This window comes from Leptonychotes weddellii, chromosome 3 (genome assembly GCF_054177405.1).
Source record: "Leptonychotes weddellii isolate Sample4059 chromosome 3, ASM5417740v2, whole genome shotgun sequence".
Taxonomy (NCBI): Eukaryota; Metazoa; Chordata; class Mammalia; order Carnivora; family Phocidae; genus Leptonychotes; species Leptonychotes weddellii.
Window position 1 is genome coordinate 53990636 of NC_138371.1, and position 23650 is coordinate 54014285.

General features: G+C 38.0%; 1 protein-coding gene across 1 annotated transcript in view; it reads right to left on the reverse strand.

Annotated features, from left to right (window-relative positions):
* Positions 1 to 23650, reverse strand: part of MAP3K20 (mitogen-activated protein kinase kinase kinase 20) — a 157049-nt gene that overhangs the window by 69126 nt on the left and 64273 nt on the right. Inside the window, exons 3-5 of the mRNA XM_081815326.1 lie at positions 21747 to 21834; positions 8096 to 8197; positions 3435 to 3500 (exon numbers count right to left, since the gene is read on the reverse strand). Coding sequence (XP_081671452.1) covers positions 3435 to 3500; positions 8096 to 8197; positions 21747 to 21834 — 256 coding nt within the window. The remainder of the gene's footprint in view (positions 1 to 3434; positions 3501 to 8095; positions 8198 to 21746; positions 21835 to 23650) is intronic.

Sequence of the window (23650 nt, forward strand, 5' to 3'; positions counted from 1 at the left end):
GAATCAAAGAGCAGGGGTATCTAAGTCTAAGGAGGTCAGCAGGAGTTTTCTGGAAGAAATGGTGCTCACACTAAGACCTGAAGAACATGCTGGGACTAACCAGACAGAGAAGCGCTGCGGGAGGACAGCATTTTCTAGGCAGAAAAAAGACCCTTGCAGAAGGTCAGGAGCAGAGGGAAATGCAGGCAATTTTGGAAGGCAGGGGCCTGGTCCGGGAGGGCCTTTGTGAGAAATGGAAATCCAATGAACAATTTTAAGCAGAGAAATGAAATGGTCAAATGTGCAGAGGGGAGAGCATATGAGAGAAGAACAGAACTGGAGGCAAGGAGATCACTGTGCACCCAAGTGGTTGTAGTCCAAAGGACAAAAGGATGCCCAGACAAAGGCTGTGGCACAGAATAGGAGAGGTGGACCAAGTCAAGAAACATTTAGGAGGCCAAATCAGGGGTACCTGGGTGGCTCTGTTGGTTTAGCGCTGGATTCTTGGTTTTGGCTCAGGTTGTGATCTCATGCGTTATGATCTCACGGGTTATGGGAGCCCTGCGTTGGACTCCACCTTCAGTGGGGAGTCTGCCTCCCCTCTCCCTCTGCCCCTCCCCCTGCTCACATACTGTATCTCTCTAAAATATTTTTTTAAAAATGGGGGGGTGCCTGGGTGGCTCAGTTGTTAAGCGTCTGCCTTTGGCTCAAGTCATGATCCCAGGGTCCTGGGATCGAGTCCCACATCGGGCTCCCTGCTCAGTGGGGCGTCTTCTTCTCCCTCTCCCTCTACCCCTCCCGTTGCTTGTGCTCCCTCACTGGAACACTCTCTCTCAAATTAATGAATAAGAAAGAAAGAACGAAAGAAAGAAAGAAAGAAAGAAGAAAGAAAGAGAGAGAGAAAGAAAGAAAGAGAGAGAGAGAAAGAAAGAAAAAAAGAGAGAGAAAGAAAGAAAGAAAAAAAGAGAAAGAAAGAAAGAGAAAGAAAAAAAAAAAACATCTAGGAGGCCAAATCAACTGGACTTAAGCAATGGGGGGGAGGACTCAAGGATGAAATCAAATAACGAGGCAATACAGCATAATGATTAGAGCAAGATCTCTGCAATCAAACTGTTCCTTTTTATCTCATTTCTGGCTTAGGCAATTGGTATTGCCATTCATGGAGAAAAGGAATATAGAAATAACTTTTGGGGGGCAGAGAGGAAATGACAAGATCAATGGGGACATGATATATCTTAGGGTCATACAAATATCTATGTGGCCTCTCCCACTAAGCAGACAGACACGTGGTTCTGCAGCTACGCTCTGTCTGGGAGTGCTAATATGCAGATGGGGCTTTTATGGGAGTGGGTAAATAAGAGGAGAAGAGGCGAGGAGACCCAAGGTAGACCTTGAAGAACCGTCTGGCATTTCTTTCCTTTTTTTTTAAATTAAATATTTTATTCATTTATATTAGAGAGAGTGAATGAGCAAGCAGGGGGAGAGGCAGAGGAAAAGACAGAATCTCAAGCAGATTCCGCACTGAGCGCGGAGCCTGATGGAGGGTTCCATCTCACAAGCTTGAGATCATGACCCCAGCCGAAATCAAGAGTTGGAAGCAACTGACTGAGCCACCCAGGTGCCCCCTGGCATTTCTTTTGTAAGCCACACAGCGCCCTGAACACACTAGCTGATCAATTCTTACTGAGCTATTACTAATGACCTTGGTAAGTGGGGAAAATAGACTCTTTGCATGAAATAGCCTAAGGGTAAATGTGATACTATATATAAACTACCAATTTTTTCAAATAAAGATAGAAATACTGTTAATACCATATTCAGTTACTTTTTAAAAATACCTCTACTTCTTTTTTCTCATTATAAGATTAACAAGTGCTTCATTAAAAAAGAACCTAACATAAAAACATATAACATAGAAAATAAGAGTCTTGTTATTCCATTTCAGAACCAAAAAAAAAAATTGCTAAAAGTTAGGTCAATATTTTTTCAATGTGTAGGTGTTTTCCCATCAAGTAACTGCACAAATTGTAATTTGTAAAAATCCGGACAGTCTCCATTGTTACTTAGTTTTCATAATGAGAGCATGGATAAATCTGTAACTTAATCATTCTCATCCCATGAGATATTCAAGATATTCTGATAAAACAGATTTAAAAAAGAGAAGTCAAGTAACTTGTGTGGATTGAAATTCTGAGCATGAACTAAAAATCTATAGTCGTAAGATTCTGATACTTCCTACTAGATTCTAAATTATTTCCTAACAACTTCCTGTTAGCCAACTCATCTCGAAAGTGTTTAGCTCCAGGAAGTTTATGTCTATGAAGAGCCAAAGGATAAGTGATGACCTAGACAAAGGAGAGAACAGTCAGCCCCAGATGCCGGGTAGGGTCGAGCTGGTGGTCCAACCCGGATGACTGATGAGTGGCAGCCGCCAAGAACTTCCCTTTCTCCACCCCACAGACCTCATGGTCCCGGAGGCCCAGCAAGGACAGCCGGCCGGGCCCCTGCTTCTCTTCCTCCACTTACCACGACCACCCACTGCAAGGATCACACTCTTAGCATGCACCCATTTTAATTGCAGTGATTGAAAGATTTAAAAAAAATTAGTTCTCTTCCTCCTTACTTAGAAGAATTACTTAGAAAGCATGTAAATAAGTAAAACATGTAAATAAACTGACAGCAAGATTTTTTTTTTTTAAGTGGCAAGCTCTAACATTTACTTTAGCTAGTGTGGGCCAGCTAAATAATCCCACTCACTGCCTTTGTCCATTAACTTCCAAGTGACATAATAGGAGAAGCATTCTGTTACCTCCCTACTGAAAAGTAATAATGTCTAATCCTGCGAGACATTTTAAAATGCTCACTTTCTAAATTAAAAAATATAAGATCATAAATAAACTTTAGAGAGTACAGAAGAAGAGAAAGAAGAAAAAGAAAGCCTTTGCTTTCCAAACTCTGAAATGTTTTGATCATTTTTGGGCACAACACCAGGTAAAATGACAGACATAAAAAGTTTACACCAAATAATTCAGAAGTAAAAAGAACAAAACTCAAAACTGCTAGTACGGAGAACCATCTAAAAATAGGAGACTAGAAGTATATGACTACATGCTTTGATCTAGCAATACCTCTTCTAGAAAGTGATTCTAGAGAAATAATTAAAGATGTGTTAAAAATTTTTGCTGAGAAATATCAAGCTCAACATTTTTTATCATAGAAAAAAATGTAAATAACCCAAATGTCCACATTCTGTGCTGATACAATGGAATACTATGCAGCTCCTTGAAATAACAAAGAATTCTGATATTTATTAACAATGGAAAGATTTTCATGGTATCAGTGATGAGTCAAAACATCAGGGTACAAAAGATATGAAAAACATGAGCCTATTTCTATAACAAGGTGTACGTATTTCATAATAAAATAAGTAAAATAAAAACATAGGACTACATTACCATTTCGTGACTTGAGATCTCTGTGAATCACCTTGACAGGAGCCTCCATATGTAAATAGTGCATTCCTTTTCATACAAGAAGGAAGAAAGGCTTTTAATATCATTTTCCAACATTGCATTAGTATTAACTTTCTATTTTAAAACATCAGTACTACCTTTCATATTTTTGCAAAGGATTTAGTAGCAGAAACTAAATTCTTATGTTCTATTCTTACATGATTGATAAAATAGAGACAGGATATGTCTACATTAGGAAAATTTATATGCTAAGGAAAATTCATGTGCTTTAATCTCTTAGAAGTTAGAATTTGATTGTGGGTAAAGTTATTACAATACTTAATAAGGACACCTTTTCTGGCGTCTGCACAAAAACAGCCAGTTACAACTGAAAGAAGTGCTCCAATGACTAAGGTATTCCACTACCAGTTGCGCTCTAGATCCGCCAAAGCTCTGACCAAGGTTTTCAGCTTTCATTTGGATGTCTGCAGCTACCCAGTTGCAGCCTGGTTTATTTTCTCAGTACTCATTCCAGTAAGACCTTGGGAGAGGTGGAGCGGGGAGGGAACTGGTTGGATTCATAAATTGTGGTTGGTAAAGGGCTTTATGATCCTCAGAAAAATTTACAGTAGTTACAAAATATTCTCTTTACAAGCATGAATCTTTGGGATAATCTATATTTAAATGCACTCCAAAATTCTCTCCAACAAATTGAGAATGTGTATCAAGTTACTTCAGTAAATTGAATGTATATAGTTTTATTATTTTGAATAAAATATTATATTTTAAAATTATACTTTAAAAGACATATTTCATAGTGATCCTCTTAGTAGTATTTGACTCTTTTTCTGTATTTATGTATTGTATACCCCCTCAGGATAAAACAAAGGAACATTTTCTATTGAAATATATTATTTCCTTTCCCTTTACTTCTCAAGTTGTCTTTTCTAAATAATGGAAGAAACAGCTTCCCCACTGCCACAACCAAACAAGCTCCTTCTGTTAATGAACTATCCATTACATGTAATAAGTAGGCTTTGGTTCTTTTTCTGAGCATACAGAAAATTTCAATTTTATAAAGGCTAATTTTTAAAAATAATCTATTCTTTTTCTACCATTCTGATTCTTAGATATTGAAGGTCCTGTAAGAACAAAGAAAATTAAAAAATTTAAACTCCTGAGATACAAAGACATGACGGGAAAGAGTCCCATTTACAAAAGTATCAGTAATTTTAGCGATCTTAAGATATAGCTAGAATACAGGAGAGCATTCTTCTAACACAAAGTTCTACATACTACACACTGAAGATTCAATAGCTACAACCTGGATAACTTTTAATAACTTCTAGGACTGAATTTCATAGTTACCTCTTTCTTGCTTAAGAACTAAAGTCAGGTAGAATCTGTTTAATTACCATTAGAGGAAGGGCTAGATAGGGTCTACACTGGCTGACAAGTAAAGAATTCCAAAAACAACACTCAGGGACTAAAGCTTTAAATAGAGACATTTTCTTCCTTATGGCAGATACTATGAGAAAAAAAAAACTAAGTTATTTGGGTATAATGTATAGTATGCTTTTATATTTAGTGTGCATAAACACAGTAGTAATCACAATCATAGAAAAGTCTGTTTAACTTGTTTTTATGGAGCCATCCATAATTCTGCCTTATTTTTATTGCAAACAATGAAGAAGGCTAAAAAAAACCCCACCATCATCAGTTTTAAGATTCAGGGTTCCTAAAATAAAAAATTTGACTGGTGTCATTCAGGAGAGACGGGTAATCAGTGAGGACCCTTCTGAGACTGGATCCCGGTGCACCTGCTTGAACTGTTCCGCTTACACACTGGGGAGGGACTCACAAGACTTTTAGATGTACCTGCTGGTCCGCCCTCCACATCCCTTTCTACCCAGAAAGGAGAAGGGCTTTTTTTTTTCCTTTTTCTCTTTTTTTTTGGCTTTGAGGAGGTATTCTCTCGGCAGTGATGTTAAGCAATGCCTACTTCAAAATGCATGAATCAACTCTTATTTGAAATGAATTATTCACTCTTTGATTTCTCAACATCTTGTTGCTCCAGTGTCTTCCATCACGGTCAGACTGAGAGGTGCAGAGCTGAATGGGACACAGAATCAACAAAAATCAAGGCTTCCTACTTCATCTCCGAGTTCTGTGCACAGCTCTGCCAGAGAGAGTTGAACTCATTCTGAAAGCACTGATTTCTTCTTCCTTTTATAGGCCATTTTAAATAGTGTTACTCATGACTATAAATAAGTAAGTTTCTTCTCTGCCTCACTCTTCTCACCTGGGGCCAAACACATTCGAACCTGCCTCTCAGGGCAATTCCGCAGCCACAAGAAGGTGATTTTATTGCGCTGCAGTTTGGCACACGGTCCCCTGCCCTCTCTCACTTCCCCCTCCCCTATTTACCTGGAGTTCCAGTCTGCTACTTCATTAGCCCTGTTCTTTCTCTTCTTTGTCCTTCTGATAGAGTGCCAGCGGGCTTGAGAAAGCCCAGGAATAACTGAGCTGATCTGCAGCCAAGGGACTTGCCCCTCAGACAGGGACTGCACTGGGGAAGGGCGGGGAGGGACAAGGTTTACAGGCCCAGCCCAGGCCCGGGGAACGGGGGTCCCAAGGAAGCTTCTGGAGCGTGTGCACAGCAGGAAGCAGAGTGACTGATGTCAGTTGATTTGTTTGCTGTCTATCTATCCTAAGTGCCATTAACTAATAACATGGGTGTAATTGGCTAAGCACCCTAAATGCAAATGTCTGTAAGGTGAAGTGCGTTCAGTCGAAGACTGCTGGGATATATATTTACATTTATGGAAGTGTACTTCCACAATGCTTCTCGCGGCTCCCGGCTTACAAACAGGTGGTTCCTGCATACTACAGACTTGACTATGATGTTACACGAAAATGTCTTGAAGAATGCGAGAATTTAAGTCTGATTTGAAATGCTTGATCATGAATACACAATTAAGTTAATTAACACAGCCAAAGCCTTAAGTACACCATCCTAAACATAGAGCTTATTATTCTTATAAGGTAATGAAGTATCGTTCAGCAGCAGCATTTTGCATGAAATTTAAAAAAAAAATTTTTTTCACTTTCCCTATTTGAAGAATTTGGCAGGTGTTGATGAAACTTAAAACTGACAAGAAAATTCCCCAAAGGAAAGACTGTTACTTTTGGAAATCACTGTATGACTTCCCAGTGAAAGCCAAGTATGAGTTGCTCTCCTTACTGAGCGCTAAATATCCTTTGACTTGATCTGTAAAGAGATGCTTGTAGAGATTGGAGGAGCAAAATGCAAAGGAGTGAATTGCCCTGGTAAAATCTGGACAACTTGCTTTCTAGGGGTTGCTAGAATACAAATGTAACTAACAGTGTTCATTATTTAGATTAAGCTGTTTCCAAAGCAACTTTGACAGTTATAAATAAAACTCAGAAATCTTCAGTTAGGAAAATGGAAAAAAAAAAGATAAAAATAAATGGAATTTAAATTGCCTTAGAAAGCATTAGTCTATGCCGGAATTTATGAGGGAAAAAGAACTGGGCACCTTGTTTAGGGGTTCTGTGTATTAAAAATATTTCATTTCCAGGGTGATTTCCAAGTTTACATTAAATAGAAAATAAAATCTGAATTGCTTTCACATGGCAGGGCAAATAAAACTTTTTTTTCAAAGTGGTTACGGTTTTTACCATATTATTATGTACACAAATTGAGTAGGACTAATCCTACAATAAATCACTTTTTCTGGGTACTGAGTCTAAGTGGAGACTTGCAGAACAACAGAATTATGAGCTTTCCATTTAATGTGTCAAGGAGGCTGGTCAATTACAATGTCACAAAATGTGGCAAAAATGGCTTTGAAATGAATTATTCATTCTTTGATTTCTGGAATCAAATGAGAATCTAAAGTCTTATTTTTTATTGTTTTTACTGATTTCCGTGAAAATCACTGATTTTGTTAGAACTTAGTTTTAGGGAAAGAAATAAAGCGAAGAGAGGGCGCCTGGGTGGCTCAGTTGGTTAAGCGACTGTATTCAGCTCAGGTCATGATCCCGGAATCCTGGGATCAAGTCCCACATCGGGCTCCTGGCTCAGCGGGGAGCCTGCTTCTCCCTCTGACCCACTCCCCTCTCATGATGTTTCTCTCTCTCTCTCAAATAAATAAATAAATAAAATCTTAAAAAAAAAAAAGAAAGTGAAGAAAGAAAAGGAATGCAGGAGTGGATAGGCAGTGACTTAAAATATCTATAAACCCCCCCACCCCCCCAAAAAAAGAGAGAGAGAGAATGAGAGAGAGACAAACCAAGAAAAGACTCTTAACTATAGAGAACAGATGTTTACCAGAGGCGAGGTTGGGGGGGGAGGCGGGTCGTGAAACAGGTGAAGAGGATTAAGGAGTGCTCTTGTTGTGATGAGGACTAATATACAGAATTGCTGAATCACTATATTGTACACCTGAAGCAAATGTAACACTGTTATATAACTATACTGGAATAAAATAAAATAAAATAAAATAATCTGTACAGAAAGTTGCAGAATTCTTGCTAGTTATAGTCTAAAAAAGAGTAACAAATCTTCAACCTTAAGTCACCATGTCACGAAGGGAAAACATGCCCCACCAATTCTGTAAGAATACAGGAAGCTTTATTACCTTTGGCTACATCAGTGGCCCAGGTCATAATGTGATCCATGTCCATCTCTTCACTTCTGTTACTGTTAATGTAATCATAGAGTGATCCCAGAGAAGCATATTCTAGTTTCAAAGAAAAAGATAAGCATACAATTAAAACCAAGGGGCATTTCAGAAATAAGACTGTGTACACCTGAAACTAATATATATCAACTCTACCCAAATGAAAAAACAAAAAACAATAAAAAATAAGACTTTAATTCTCATCAGGAAAATGTGTTAAAGAATTTACCAAAGGACATTAAAAGCACATAAAAACTGTTCCATGCTGTGGTTTCTAAAAGCCATTATCCTCCTGAAAAGAAATTTGTTAAGGACAAGACCAGTGACAGAATGAATGGTAAAACTTCAACTCAGGATGAACTCAAGAGCCTTCTGGATGGAATTGAGAAACACAGGGAGGTGTTGGAAGAATGCATCTGAAACAAAGGCAGACATGTATACAGGTATTTCTTTAAAAACTATCATTCTAATGAGACAGAGGAAATTAAAATATATAAGCAGAGCATTTATGAGACAAGGTAAACAAATCAATCCTTGTTGCATCAGGATTTAGAAGAGCTCTCAAAACTTAAGCACACACACATAAAAACCACAAGAGAGTGAGAAAATTCCTTTAAAAATGGCTTTGAGAGCATCTGCCTTCAGCTCAGGTCATGATTCCAGGGTTCTGGGATCGAACCCCACATCGGGCTCCTTGCTCCATGGGAAGCCTGCTTCTCCCTCTCCCTCTCCCCCTGCTTGTGTTCCTGCTCTCGCTGTCAAATAAATAAATAAAATCTTTTTTAAAAAATTGCTTTGAGATATAAATTACATACCATAAAATTCACCTACTATCAGTGTACAATTGGGTGATTTTCAGTAAATTGAGAGAGCTGGGCCACCACCGCCACAATCCAATTTTAGAACCTTTCCAGCACTCCGAACAGTTCCCTTGTGCCTATTTGCAGTTAAGCCCCACTCTCAACCCCAGCCCCGCAGTCTCATTTCTGGCTCTACAAATGTACCTTTTCTGGATATTTCATATACATGGAATCATACAGTGTGTGGCCTTTTGTGTCTGACTTCTTTTCCTTCACAAGATGATTCCAAGCTTCATTCATGCCGTAGCATGTATCAGAACTTCAATCCTTTCTATTGCTCAGTAACAGTCCGTTGTGAGGATTTACCACAATTATTTTATTCACTCACCAGGCAACAGACATTTGGGCTATTCCTGATTTTTGGCTATTAGGAATAATGTCCTATGAACACTGTGTACATTCCTTTGTATGGAAATAATGTTTTCATTTCTCTTGGGTAGATTCCTAGATGTGGAACTGCTGGGACATATAGGGAGTTTCGGTTTAACTTTCTAAGAAACTGTCAAACTGCTTTCCAAAGAGGCTGTACCATTTTATACTCCCACTAGCACTCTACGAGGACTTCAGTTTCTTCACATCCTTGCCAACACCTGGTACTGTCCACGTTCTTAATCACAGCCGTTTTAGTGAGTATAATTCCAGTGGTATCTCATATTGTTAACTGCACTTTCCTAATGACTAATAAAGTTCAACATCTTTTCACGTGCCCAGGAGCCCCGAGAATATATTCTTAGGCAAAATGTTTATTCCAATAGTTTGCCCGCTTTAAAATTTGGTTGTTTTGTTAACATGAATTTTAGGAGTTCCTTGTTTATTCTGGAAGCAGGTCCTTTATCAGATTTATGATTTGTAAGCATTTTCTCCCAGTCTGGAACTTGTCTTTTCATTCTCTTAACAGCACCTTTCAAAGACCAGAAATTCTTAATTTTGATGAAGTCAAATTCATCATTTTCTCTTTAATAGATTGTTTTTGGTGTCGTATCTAAGAATTCTGCCTAACTCAAAGGTAAAAAGATTTTCTCCTATTTTTCTTCTGAGAGTTCTACAGTTTTAGCTCTTAACACTTAGGTCTATGACCCATGTTGGGTCTATGACTTATTTTTTGTGTGTGGTTTAGGATTTAAAGATTTTATTTGACAGAGAGAGACACAGCGAGAGAGAGGGAACACAAGCAGGGGGAGTGGGAGAGGGAGAAGCAGGCTTTCTGCTGAGCAGAGAGCCCGACGTGGGGCTCGATCCCAGGACACTGTGATCATGACCTGAGCCGAAGGCAGATGCTCAACCGACTGAGCCACCCAGACGCCCCATGGTTTAGGATTTAATACCATTTTTTTACATGTGGATTTCTAATTGTCCCAGCACAATTTGTTGAAAATACTATCTTTTGGGATGCCTAGGTGGCTCGGTCAGTTATGCATCTGCCTTTGGCTCAGGTCATGATCCCAGAATCCTGGGATCAAGCCCCGCATCAGGTTCCTTGCCTCACAGGAAGCCTGCTTCTCCCTCTGCCTGCCACTCCCCCTGCTTGTGCTCTCTAACAAATAAATAAATAAAATAAATTTTTTTTAAAGTTAAAAAAAAAAAAAGAAAGAAAATACTATCTTTTACCCACTGAATTGTCTTGGCACCTTTGTTGAAAATCAATTATCAATCAGTGTTAAGAGTTTTTCCCCTAAATTCTTAATTTTGTTCCATTGGCTACATGCCTGTCCTTGGGCCGATATTGCACGTATCCTAATATCACTGACTACCACAGATTTATAATAAGTATTGAAATGAGGTAGTCTAAGTCTTCAACCTTAGTTCTTTTAAAATTCTAGGTCTTTTGCATTTCCTTGTGAATTTTAGAATCACCTTGTAGTTTCTTATTTTAAAAAACCTGCTGGGATTTAGATAGGAATTATTTTGAATTTGGGGAGAATTGCCATCTTGACAATAACGAGTCTTCCAAACCATGAACATGTAATGTTCTTCATATTGTTTAGATCTATAGTTTCTCTCAGCAATGTTTTATACTTTTCATGATAAAAAGTCTTACACTTTATTAAATTTATACTCAACTATTTTATTCTTTTTGATACTACTGTGAATGAAATTGTATTTTTTTAAGATTTTATTTTTAAGTAACCACTACATCCACCATGGGGCTCGAACTCACAACCCCAAGATCAAGGGTCACATGGCCTACTGACTGAGCCAGCCACATGCCCTGAATGAAACTGTTTCTTAATTAATTTGTGGATTCCTTGGGATTTTCTACATATAGGATCATGTCATGTAAGACAGTTTTATTTCTTCCTTTCCAGTATGGTCTCCTTTTATTTTTCTTGTCTAATTGTACTGGCTTAGAACCTTCAGTATAAGTATAATGTTGAATAGATGTGGCAAGAGCAGAACCTCACTGCCTTGTCCCCAGTCTTAGGGGAAGAACATTCAATTTCACCATTAAGTGTGACATTAGCTGTGGATTTAGATGCTATTTATCAGGCTGAGAAAATTCCCTTCTGTTCCTACTCTGTTGAGATTTCTAATGATAAATGGGTGTTGTACTATGCCAAAAAGTTTTGTCTTTTTATTCTATTATCAATTTTAGTGCCTTACGTTAACTGATTTTAGATGTTAAACCAACCTTGCGTTTTTGGGATAAATTCCATTTGGTAATGGTATATAATCCTTTTTACAGGTGGCTGGATTCAGTTTGCTAATACAGCTCTTCCTCGACTTACAATGGGGTTACATATCAATAAGCCCATCATAAGTTGAAGACACAGTTAAGTTGAAAAATGCATTTAGGGGCACCTGGGTGGTATAGTTGGTTGGACATCCGATTCTTTGTTTCAGCTCAGGTCGTGGTCTCAGGGTTGTGGGATCGAGCCCCGCACTTGGCTTTGTGCTCAGTGGGGAGTCTGAGGATTATCTCTCTCCTTCTGCCCCCCCTCAAATAAATAAAATCTTAAAAAAATAGTAAACGCATTTAGTACACCTAACCTACCAAACATCATAGCTTAGCCTAGCCTATTTTATTTTATTTTTTTAAAGATTTTATTCATTTATTTGACAGAGAGATAGCGAGAGCAGGAACACAAGCAGGGGGAGAGAAGGAGAGGGAGAAGAGGGCTCCCCGCTCAGCAGGGAGCCCGATGTGGGGCTCGATCCCAGGACTCTGGGATCATGACCTGAGCTGAAGGCAGACGCTCAACGACTGAGCCACCCAGGCGCCCCAGCCTAGCCTATTTTAAACTAAGCGCTCAGAACACTTAGATTAGCCCATAGTTGGGCAAAATTGTCTAATGCAAAACCTGTTTTATAAGAAAGTGTTGAATACCTCGTGTAATTTACTGAATACTGTATTGAAAGTGAAAAATAGGATGACTGTACGGGGAAAGAACGGTGATAAGTATGTCAGTTGCTTACTCTTGGGATCATGTGGCTGACCGGGAGCTGTGGCTCTTGCCGCCGCCGACCAGCATCACAGGAGAACACGGTACCACATATTATCAGCCCCAGGAAAGATCAAACCTCAGTATCTCAAGTCCTGAAGTACGGTTTCAACTGAATGCACATTGCTTTCGCACAAACATAAAGTCAAAAAACTGTAAGTTGAACCACTGTAGTTTGGGAACCTTCTGTATGTAGTTAAGAATTTTTACGTCTATGTTCATGAGGGATATTGGTCTATAGTTTTCTTTTCTTAATATGTTTTTGTCTGGCTTCGGTATTGGGATAATACTGGCCTTATAGAATGAGTTAGTAAGTGTTCCTTCCTCCTTTATTTTCTGAGAGAATATGGGAAGGATTGATGGTGTTTTTTTCCATAAACATTTGATAGAATTCACCAGTGCAATCATCTGGGTCCAGGCTTTTCATTATGGAAATATTTTATATTATTAATTCAAATTTCTTTATTATAGGTCTGTTCAGATTTTCTGTTTCTTCTTGAGTCAGTTTTGATAATTTGTATCTTTATAGGAATTTGTTTATTGCATCTAAATTGCCTAATTTGGTGGCATAAAATTGATGACACCATTCCCTTATAATCCCTTTAAATCTGTAGAGGCCATAGTGCTGTCCTCTCCTTCATTTCTGAGTTTGCTAATATGTATCTTCTCTCTTTTCTCTTGGTCAATCTAGCTAAAGGTTCGTCAGTTTTAATGATCTTTTCAAAGACCAAATTTTTAGTTTCACTGATTTTTCTCTATTATTTTTCTGTTTTCTATTTTATCATGTTCTGCTTTCATCTTTATTACTTCCTTTCTTTGGCTTGCTCTGGGTTTATATGGTTCTTTTTTGTAGTTTCTTAAGGTTGAAGCTTGGATGTCAATGTCAGACTTTTCTTTTTGTGACACAGATGTTTAAAGTTATAAATTTCCCTTTAAGTATTACTTTACCTGCCTCCTATAATATTGTTATGTTGCATTTTTCATTATTTTTTCTGTCCAAAATATTTTAAAGTCTATTGTGATTTCTTCTTTGACTCACGGAGTATTTAGAAGTGTGTTGTTTAATTTCAAAATATTTGGAGGGATTTTTCAGATTTCTTTCTGGTGTTGATTTTTAACTTAATTTTATTGTAGTTAGAGAACAGTATTGCAGTATTCCAATCCTTTCAGATGTGCCAAGATTTATATCAAGATTTATTTCAAAGAGGTGCCTGGGTGGCTCAGTCGTTAAATGTCTGCCTTCGGCTCAGGTCATGATCCCAGGGTCCTGGGATCGAGCCCTGCATTGGGCTCCCTGCTCCACAGGAAGCCTGCTTCTCCCTCTCCCACTCCCCCTGCTTGTGTTCCCTCTCTGGCTGTATCTCTGTCTGTCAAATAAATAAATAAAATTTTTTAAAAAAAAAGATTTATTTCATAGCCTAACTTATGCTATATTCTGGAGAATGCTGGATGTGTACTTGAAAAGAATATGTATTGTTTGTTGGGCTGAAATCAAGTATTGTTGAATTGCCTATTTATCCTTTAAATTCTGTCAGTTTTTGTTTTATGTCCTTTGGGGACCTGCTGTTAGGTATGTATACCTTTACAACTGCTATATCCTCCTAAGGCACTGATCCTTTTATCATTTATGAAATTACCTTGTTCATTTCTAATATTTTTTAAGTCTATTTTGTCTGAAATTAATACAGTTACTCCCATTCTCTCATTGTTATTGTTTCCATAGTATGTCTTTTTCCATCCACTTACTTTCAACCTGTCTGTGTCTTTGAATCTAAAGTGTGTCTCTTGTAGACAGCATATAGTTGGAGCTTGTTTTTTTTTGTCCATTCTGGACAATCTCTGTCTTTTAACTGGGATGTTTACACCATTCACATTTAATGTAATTATTGATATGCTTGGATTTGATTTTGCCATATTGTTTTTACATGTCTCCTGTCCTTCTCAGTCATCTGTTCCTCCTTTACTGCCTTCTGTGCTGATATTTTTTATTTATCACTTTAATTCCTCAGTTGATTTTTTTCTGTATTTTTTGAGTGGACTTTCTTAGTGGTGGCTAAAGGGAATATAAAATATATCTTAATTTAGTATAATCTACTTTAGCTTAACACTAACTTAATTCTAGTAAAATACAGAAACTTTTCTCTGATACAGCTCCATTCCCTCATTTTTATGCTATTACTGTAAAATACATCTACTTTTTTAAAAAATTTATTTATTTGAGAGAGAAAGAGAGAGAGAGAGTAGGGGGAGGAGCAGAGGGAGAGGGACAAGCAGACTGCATACTGACTGCAGAGCCCAACGCAGGGCCCAATCTCACGACCCTGAGATTATGACCTGAGCCAAAACCAAGAGTAGGACACTTAACCAACTGAGCCACCCAGGCACCCCATCTACATTTTTTAAGTAAGCAAAACAGTGTTCTAATTATTGCTTTATACAATCTTATGTTTTTAAGGATGTTAAGAGAAGAAATAAGAACAAATATATCCATGGAGTCTTTTATATTAACCTACATATTTATCATTTCCAGTTCCCTTTATTTTTCCTTGAATTACTATCTACTGTCATTTTCTTTCTGCCTGAAGAATTGACTGCCTTTAGTATTTCTTGTAAGGCAGAACTAATAGCAACAAATTTTCTCATCTTTTATCCAAGCACATCTTTGCTTTTTTTTCATTTTTAAAAGATAATTTTTGCTGGTATAGTTTTTTCTTTCAGCATTTTAAATGCCTACTGTTTTTGGCCTTTATTGTTGTAGATAAGAAGTTACCCATTAATCATATTGTTGTTCCTTTATAGGTAAGAAGTTGTTTTTATTTGCTACTTCCAAGATTTTCACTTTGTCTTTAACAACACAGTTTGACTAGGATGTGTCTAGGGGTGGATTCTTTTGCACCTATCCTACTTAGAGTTCATTGAGCTTCTCCAGTATGTAGATGAATGCATTTTATCAAATTCAGGAAGTTTTTTTGGCCATTATTTCTTCAAACACTTTTCTATTTTTTCCATTTTCTATTTTTATATTTTTCTACTCCTCTTCTCTCTCTGCTACTATACATTAATCGGTACACTTGATGTTGCCCATAGATCTCTGAGGTTCTGTTCATCCTCACTCAAATTTTTTCTCTTTTTCAGACTGGATAATTGCTATTGGCCCAGTTTTAAGTTCACTGATCTTTTTTTTTCTTTGCTATCTCAAATCTGCTGTTAAGTCAGTCTAGAGAATTTTTCATTTTAATTATTGTCCTTTTCCACCCCAGAATTTCCATGGGGTCCTATTTTTTTAAAAAAAAATTCGATTGGCTTGATGAGAGTCTCTGTTGTTTGATTCACTGTTTTTGTGTGTGTGTGTAATTTTTATTTTTACCTCAAAGTTATTAATAGCCACCAAATAGCATAAAATTACAATGATAATATTAGATGAACAAAGGAATGGCAAAGAAGAGCTTTAAGTTTTACTATGAAATAGTTTGGTCCAATGTAACAATGAAGGCATTAGAAGTCTATACTACCACATAATCTAGACAAGTAAGCTGCTGTCTATAAATAAAAATATCCCTGGTGATACACTATTCAAATAGTTTTTGGTTACTAAAATAGCATTTAGTAGAAGATTCTCTCAGCACCTTTAAGAGTTACTGTAAATGCCAAATATAAGGTAATGTTCACCCCCACCACCAAAAAAAATTACTACTCCTCAGAAAAGAGTCACCTTTTATTAAGATACTTCTAAAATCTCTCATAGGGTGCTCTCTCAGTTACTTTATTTTGTACAGCAAAACATATTTGGGGAAAAATATCTGAGCCTGAGATTACCTTAATCAAAGGCAAATTTTAAAGGCTTATCAAGTCACCCGTATGAGCGAGAAACACAAAAAAGAGGCAACAAAACTTAACACAGACAGCAATAATTACTTCTGGACCTATGGACTCTCAACTGCAACTGTGGGATGTCACTGAAAACAAGTCTTCTAAAGATCACTTAAAAAGTAATACAGTTATTGGGGCGCCTGGGTGCCTCAGTTGGTTAAGCATCTGCCTTCGGCTCAGGTTATGATCCCAAGGTCCTGGGATTGAGCCCTACATCGGACTCCCTGCTTGGCAGGGAGCCTGCTTCTCCCTCTTCCCCTGCTCGTGCGTGCTCTCTCTCTCTCTCAAATAAATAAAATCTTAAAAAAAAAAAAAAGTAATACAGTTATGGTTACAAATATGCCCTGTGGGACTAAAATATCCAACAATCCTAATGTTATGCCACTGGCTACTTGAAGCTTGAGAGGAACATCCAGACATAGCTCATACAGAAATCCAAAACCTACCGTACTTTGAACATCTTAGACTACAGTGAAGATGATTTTGTGATACTGTGATTTATATTACAAAATATGTATCTGTCTTCTTCCTGTTTCTGAAACAAAGTTCCTAAAACCCGTGGAATTTTCTAAGCAATAAGAGTAATGGGAGCATCTTTTGTTATAATATTTGGTCTTTGTCCTTGGTTCCTCAAAGAGCTCCAGAGCCATCAAGGTGAAAGGAATGTCTTGTTATTCATAACAAGCCCCTTTCAACCACATCTGAGTTTATGTTAATGAAGTGGCTTTTGAAAAGCCCCTAAGGATGGGAGCTATTCTCCAAGAGAACAAGCAACTGTGATTAGAATCCCTCCCCCCCAACACACACACATGCACCTTTGGGGAGGGGAGAGGGCTGGAGGCTGAAAATCACCAACCACCAGTGCTTAATTAACCATCCTATGTAATGAAACATATAAAAATCCAGTAGTAGCCAGTAGTCAAAAGTGCAGGTGACAACCTGAACTTGAAACTGGCATGGGGGGGGGGCACTCGTGTGGGACTGAACCCTAACCTGTGGTATCTGACGCTATCTCCAGGTAGATCATGTAGGAAGAGAATTAAACTGCAGAATACCCAGATGGTATCACAGAATCACTTGGTGTGGGAAAACTACCGCACATCTAGTGACCAGAAGTGCGCAAAGTGAAGACAGTACTGGGAGTGGAGGAGACACACAGCACGGTGTTTTTCCATTAGAGATGTACTCTGAAAACCATGTTAAGATCATTTAAAAATGGATTCAGATAATGAAAAAAACATGGATGTAGAAGATACACTATGAAATGAAATTGCTTCATGAATGTGAGGGTGCAAGAAAGGCAGGACTATTATATTATTTCATATAAAACATGATCTGTAAATACGTTGGTAGATAAACCATTTTAAAAAGGTATATAATTCTCATTTTTTTGGTCTTCTCATTGGAAATTGAGGACCCACCTTATACACACATGATTATATGCTTTACAAACCACTTCACTTCTCCCTAGAACACAGTTTATTGGACTTAGGTATAAAGTATTTGTTTTAATTCTTTAAAAAAGGGTCATTAAGAACCATATTAAAGAAACATTTCCTTTTGATTTCTAAGTTTATTTTTCCCTTTTAGTTTTATGGCAACCATAGCTGGCTTTGAAAAATGTAAACATATAGTCAGTCTCGTTGAAACAAATACCATTATCACGAAATCTCTTTATAATAAAATATTACCAAGCAAGCTTAGTTTGGACTAATAGTACAAACGAATTTAGGTAAATGTCTGGAAATGGTTTTAACAAGACATGACATTTATTTCTAATTGGCTAATAAGAAAAGACCAGCACAATATCAAAACATGCAAATTAAATGGGTCTCTGACTGAAATAAATCAAGATTGAGTTCAAGGAAATGAGATCAGGTACTTAAAAATTAGTATGTTTTCCATGGTTGAGTTTTAATGAGGATTTGGGCCTGTCAAAGAATCATATAGAACCAGTATCCTCTCTTAGAGTAGTAGTAAGAGGTCATGTAGAATCTGTAACAAATTTAAGAGGTGACAGCAGCCCTAGAGCACAAAGATGTAATTCCCCAGGCCTCCGAGACCCTCAGCCACCTTCCTCTGGAGTCCCGGGACCCAGCCTGCTTCCAGGTACTCTGTGCAGCGTTCCTCTCCAAACTGGCTCCAGAAGAACAACACGACCCAGTATCTCACAATCCCACCCTCCTTCCCAGGAGTTATCTCACTGTTACACTCCCAGCCATCAAGGATTTGCATAAATACTTAAGAAAAGAAAAAAAAAAAAGATAAAAGAATGGAAGTAATACAGAATTAAGAGGTTTCCAAAGATCCAAGAAAATGTGATCCATTATCGTATTGTTTCTTTTGACTTTGGAGTCTGAGGTTGTAGTCACTCCATTTCTTTGTAGATCTAGGGGAAAGATGCTCACTTCCCCTCCTTCCCCTCTGAGGGCTATCAAGCGGCAGCTGTCTCTTGGACTCTTCCCTGGGTCCCCCTATAAGCAGGTTTTCTAAGTCTGTGATGAAAAGTTTCGGCACACATGCGTGCACCCCTGCACACACACGCATACACACTCCCACCCTTCACGCACATAGAAGAAAACTGAGATGCTGATCGTCAGAGACCCATCTGTGCAGCCTGGGCAGAATCATGACAAGACTCACGTCTCCCAGTCCCCATACCAGTGACATTCCATTCTGACACTCCGATAAATCATTCTTTCAAGTCCTCCATCTGAGTACCAACAGCTGCTTTACTGCACCAGCTTTCCTGTGAACAAACTCAAGTGGAATGGATTCAAGCCATTCAAGTTCCCCCCCCAGAACCCCAAAAACTGAGGAAGATGACAGAGGTCAAAAGCGGGGGGCAGCTAAGCTGAGTGATCAAGGCCTCTGTGCTTGTTTGTCTCTCTTTTCTCTCTTAACCTCCCCATATTAAGACGTATTTGTGTTCATTTCAAGAGGCAGAAGTGCTATCATCCCCAACCCCTGAGCTCCCGAACTAGGCTCAGTTGGCAAATGGACTGCTTCTACCCATGCACAGAACACAGCTTGATCTTTAAGCTGCAGGAGGTGGTTTGAAGAGCTCTGATATTTCTTTGGTAGATACTTGTAAACATATAATTAAAATTAGTATCTCTAGAAACAAAACTAATCTTATCAAATTAATACATTTTAAAACACCAAAACTTGGTTAAGAAGTGTCTTTAATAATCAACCTCACAGGTCAATAAAGGAGCTATAAATACATAATTTACTATCACCTGACAGTTGTGAAACTTGTGTGGTTTTAAAGAAATGTTTACTGTTACCAGTTGCTTATTCCTGGCTCTACAGGGAAACAGTTATAGATCTAAAAAGACCTAATCAATTATAACCAAAGATTTGGTGTAGGTATAGGTAGGGAATGCTAGAGAGGTGCAGGAAACAGAGGACTGGCTAGTCCATAAAGTAACTAAGTAAAATCAAATTCACTCATCCAAATCCTTGGATACTTTCTTCCTCTTTTGCATGAGAAGACCCGGGTTGAGAATGCTGGCTAGCAATGAATGTGTTTCTCGCATCCTCCTGGGACTCAGAATAAACTCTTGGAAAAAGGAATTCACACCATGACTTAAGTCCTTTTTCTATTCCTCATCCTCACCTCAAGAAACTAGAAAACTTAGTCTATTGAGTTCATTAAAGCTAAAGTCTTCCACTCAAAAGCATCAAATTAGGTCAAGGGTATAAGACAAGAAGCCCAGTTTCTAATCTCTTTGGAGCACCACATTTTCATCTGCTAGATAAGAATTACTTAAGCCACAAACAAGGATCAGAAAACTGGATTCAGGGGTGCCTGGGTGGCTCAGTCCATTAAAAGTCTGCCTTTGACTCAGGTCATGGTCTCAGGGTCCTGGGATTGAGCCCCTCTTCGGGCTCCCTGCCCAGGGGGAAGTCTGTTTCTCCCTCCGCCTGCCGCTCCCCGCCTTGTGCTCTTTCTCTAATAAATAAATAAAATCTTAAAAAAGAAAACTGGATTCAGATTTTTAAGGTAAACCCAACTAGTAAAAAAGTAAATACAATGGACTGGGAAAGGCGGAGCAATATGGTAACTGGGTCAGAGACAGGATATAACTAAAAATCAGAAATATGACTTAAAAGATTAGATGTGGTTTACACCCCAACAATATAACCCACTCTTAGGTATTCAGGTTAATAGGAAATGTACAGATTCAAGACTGAAAGCTGCCACATTACCCCGTTTTAGGCATAGATCTAAACATAGCTGAATGGGGATAAAATTCCCTCCATGTAAGAACTTAGGTAAAAACGCTGTTTATCAGAGTAAAAGCAATGTTAAACTGCTTGCTGCTTGAAGGTGGAAATAACAGCAACCATGTCCCTATGCGGGTAAGAACCAGTGTGCGCAGCCTTCTGGAACCTAGCCCACATACAAGAAGAGGAGCTTCTATTAAGATCAACCTGAGAAATGTATACTAGTGGTCTACCACCAGCTGGATGACCTCGGGAAGTGTACTTAAGTTAGAGTCTTAGTTTCTTATTTATAAAAATTATTTATAGAAATTATTTTACCTATCTCATGGGGTCATTGTAAGTATTAGATGAGATCATTTATAAAGAGTACCTAACCCACAACTCTTTACTGAGGATGTTTTGTTCTTATTCTCTGTAAAGACAAACCAAGTTGTTAACGCTACAGCAGAAGAAGACGGGGTTAATCTTTTAAGGTTTTCTTGTTGGTGGTTTTGTTTTAATCAAAGAACTGTCATGATAAAGAACCTGACCAAAGTTATTTATTATAAAATTGAACGTTATACTTATTATGAACCTAAAGCTGCTCATTGGATTGTATAAATTTGAGTACAAAGTATTAAAAATATGTGTCTTTCTTTGTTTTTATATGGCAAAATTTTCTGTGTGCTCCTCTTTGGAAAGGGTATTCCCATCAGTTATAAACTGCTGCTCCAAATGTGATAATTTAGATCAAGGTCATTACCAACCCAGATGACCAAACCTGAAAAATACTGTTCTCACGTCAGAGACCTTGAAGAAAGAATGCTCTAATGGGATTAAAATACCTTGTAAAGAATTACAACATGAACAGCTCAAGAAATCTTAATTTGTAAAAGGTCACAGAGTTACAAAAAACATCGCTCATTTCGGCTAATTAAATGAAATTTTAGTTAAACGACACCTTTAAATATTGGTATTGCAGCTGCGAGTGCATTTAAATAGCATTTACGCAGATATAATTAGCACAATTAAACATGGGTAGAAGTGGAAACACCATTCTTAATTATATTGATATAATCAGTTTTATTAATGCTTTATAGCAACAAAAGTGACATCTGACAGTAGCACACAATTCACGACTGAACCTAATATTAAGCATTTTAGCATATTAAGGAGTCTAAAGCTAGGTAATTGGGGAAAGAAAGAAATCAAATAATGCGTGCCTACCTGTGACGATCCCATAGTTGGGAGGTTCGAGAATTACTCCGTAAAACTGGATGATGTTTCTGTGACTGAGGACACTGAGTATTTCTGCCTGTACGAAAATCAAATACAAAGTTACATAAGATTTCACATTTATAAAAGTCTCATAAAAGAGGTTTCCCATTCAGTTTCCTTTTACATACATTTACAAAGATAGATATGTGCTCAACAAGTATGCGATACTGATAGAACTGTCTTTAGCAGCCTTCTTAAAAGTTTAAGAATTTTGATTGAAGCTTTCTGACAATTTAAAAAGGAAATGGGGGGGTGCCTGGGTGGCTCAGTCGTTGAGCGTCTGCCTTCGGCTCAGGTCATGATCCCAGGGTCCTGGGGTCGAGCCCCACATCGGGCTCCCTGCTCAGCGGGAAGCCTGCTTCTCCCTCTCCCACCCCCCCAGCTTGTGTTCCCCTCTCTCGCTGTATCTCTCGCTGTCAAATAAATGAAATCTTTAAAAAGAAATTAAAAAAATAAAAAATAAAAAGGAAATGGGATGAAGGTGAAGCAGTAGAGGTACGTCCTAGCAAGCCAGCACGACAGGAAGCGAGGAGGGTGGCGGCGAGGCGAGAGGCCATAGCTGTTTACAGAAAAGCCCTCTTCCTAATAGCTGAATATGTTTTTTCTGCATCGTGTCTCTTGCGGGAGACTCAAAACTGAACTTCTACCAGTTGGATGAGTAGTCATGACAAAATTAATGGAGGATTTCTTAACTATTACTGAAACAGGTTCAGGTAATACCCATTTATATTATTTATCTAATCATTCAAAATATATCCTTGCTCTTGTACTGTATGCAGCAAAGTGGTGGGTTCCTGCCCTTCAGTAGTGATTTGGGAAGTAGGGGAGCCATGCTTTATATTTGAAATGTATTAAATACCAGAACACTCTCTTGCAGAGTGACATCATAAAAAACATGAAACTTAATTTTTTAAATGAAAAAACAGAGATACTGCAGTGTATATCTGCTAATGTCTATAAGAAGGGCATTCTCTAAATTAACTAAGTCATATGTACTTGTTACTTTTGTGGAGATAAAATATGGCTAATCAGGAATTATAAATACAATTAGATATAAAATCATTTAGGTGCAAAAAAATTTGTTTTTAAATGAAAAGCATGTTATTGTAAGTAAATAAATAGGAGATTTATAATTCCCCATTCCAGAAAGGGTATTCAGAAGGTAAGCAAATAAGGAAAAATGGAACAGGGTTTGGTTTGAAAGGGGACTCCCCTTTGGGAATCTGCTCAATGTAAATTAGTATTATTTGTTACAAATTTTGTCACAGGATAAGAATCGAGATTTCATTAAAAACACTGTGAAATTTGTTTTTAAGGTGGTATAACTAAGTACAAAAACAGAAGTTTAAGGGTTGGCATGGGGTCAGTATGGAATCAAGAGAAAGGAAAATCATCATTGACTGGATGAGACGTTTATCAAAGCTTCTTTGCTAGTGTTCTTCTTTTAGTGATGCAGGTGCTGAAAGGGGCTATCAAAACACTTCTTTCACACTCCCTGAGTGCCTACTGGGTGCAGAGGTTCTATGTTCATCAAACAACCTTCTTCCCATAGTTTAGTTTTCCAAGTAAAAAGAAAATGCATTCACTGAGCAAGACAATTATGCATCAGTATGGCAATTCTATTCTTATTAAGAAATAATAAATGAACTTTGTTCTTAAAACAGAGTTCAGGGGGCGCCTGGGTGGCTCAGTTGGTTAAGCGACTGCCTTCGGCTCAGGTCATGATCCTGGAGTCCCTGGATCGAGTCCCGCATCGGGCTCCCTGCTCAGCAGGGGGTCTGCTTCTCTCTCTGACCCTCCTCTCTCTCATGCTCTCTCTCTGTCTCTCTCAATAAAATAAAATAAAGAATCTT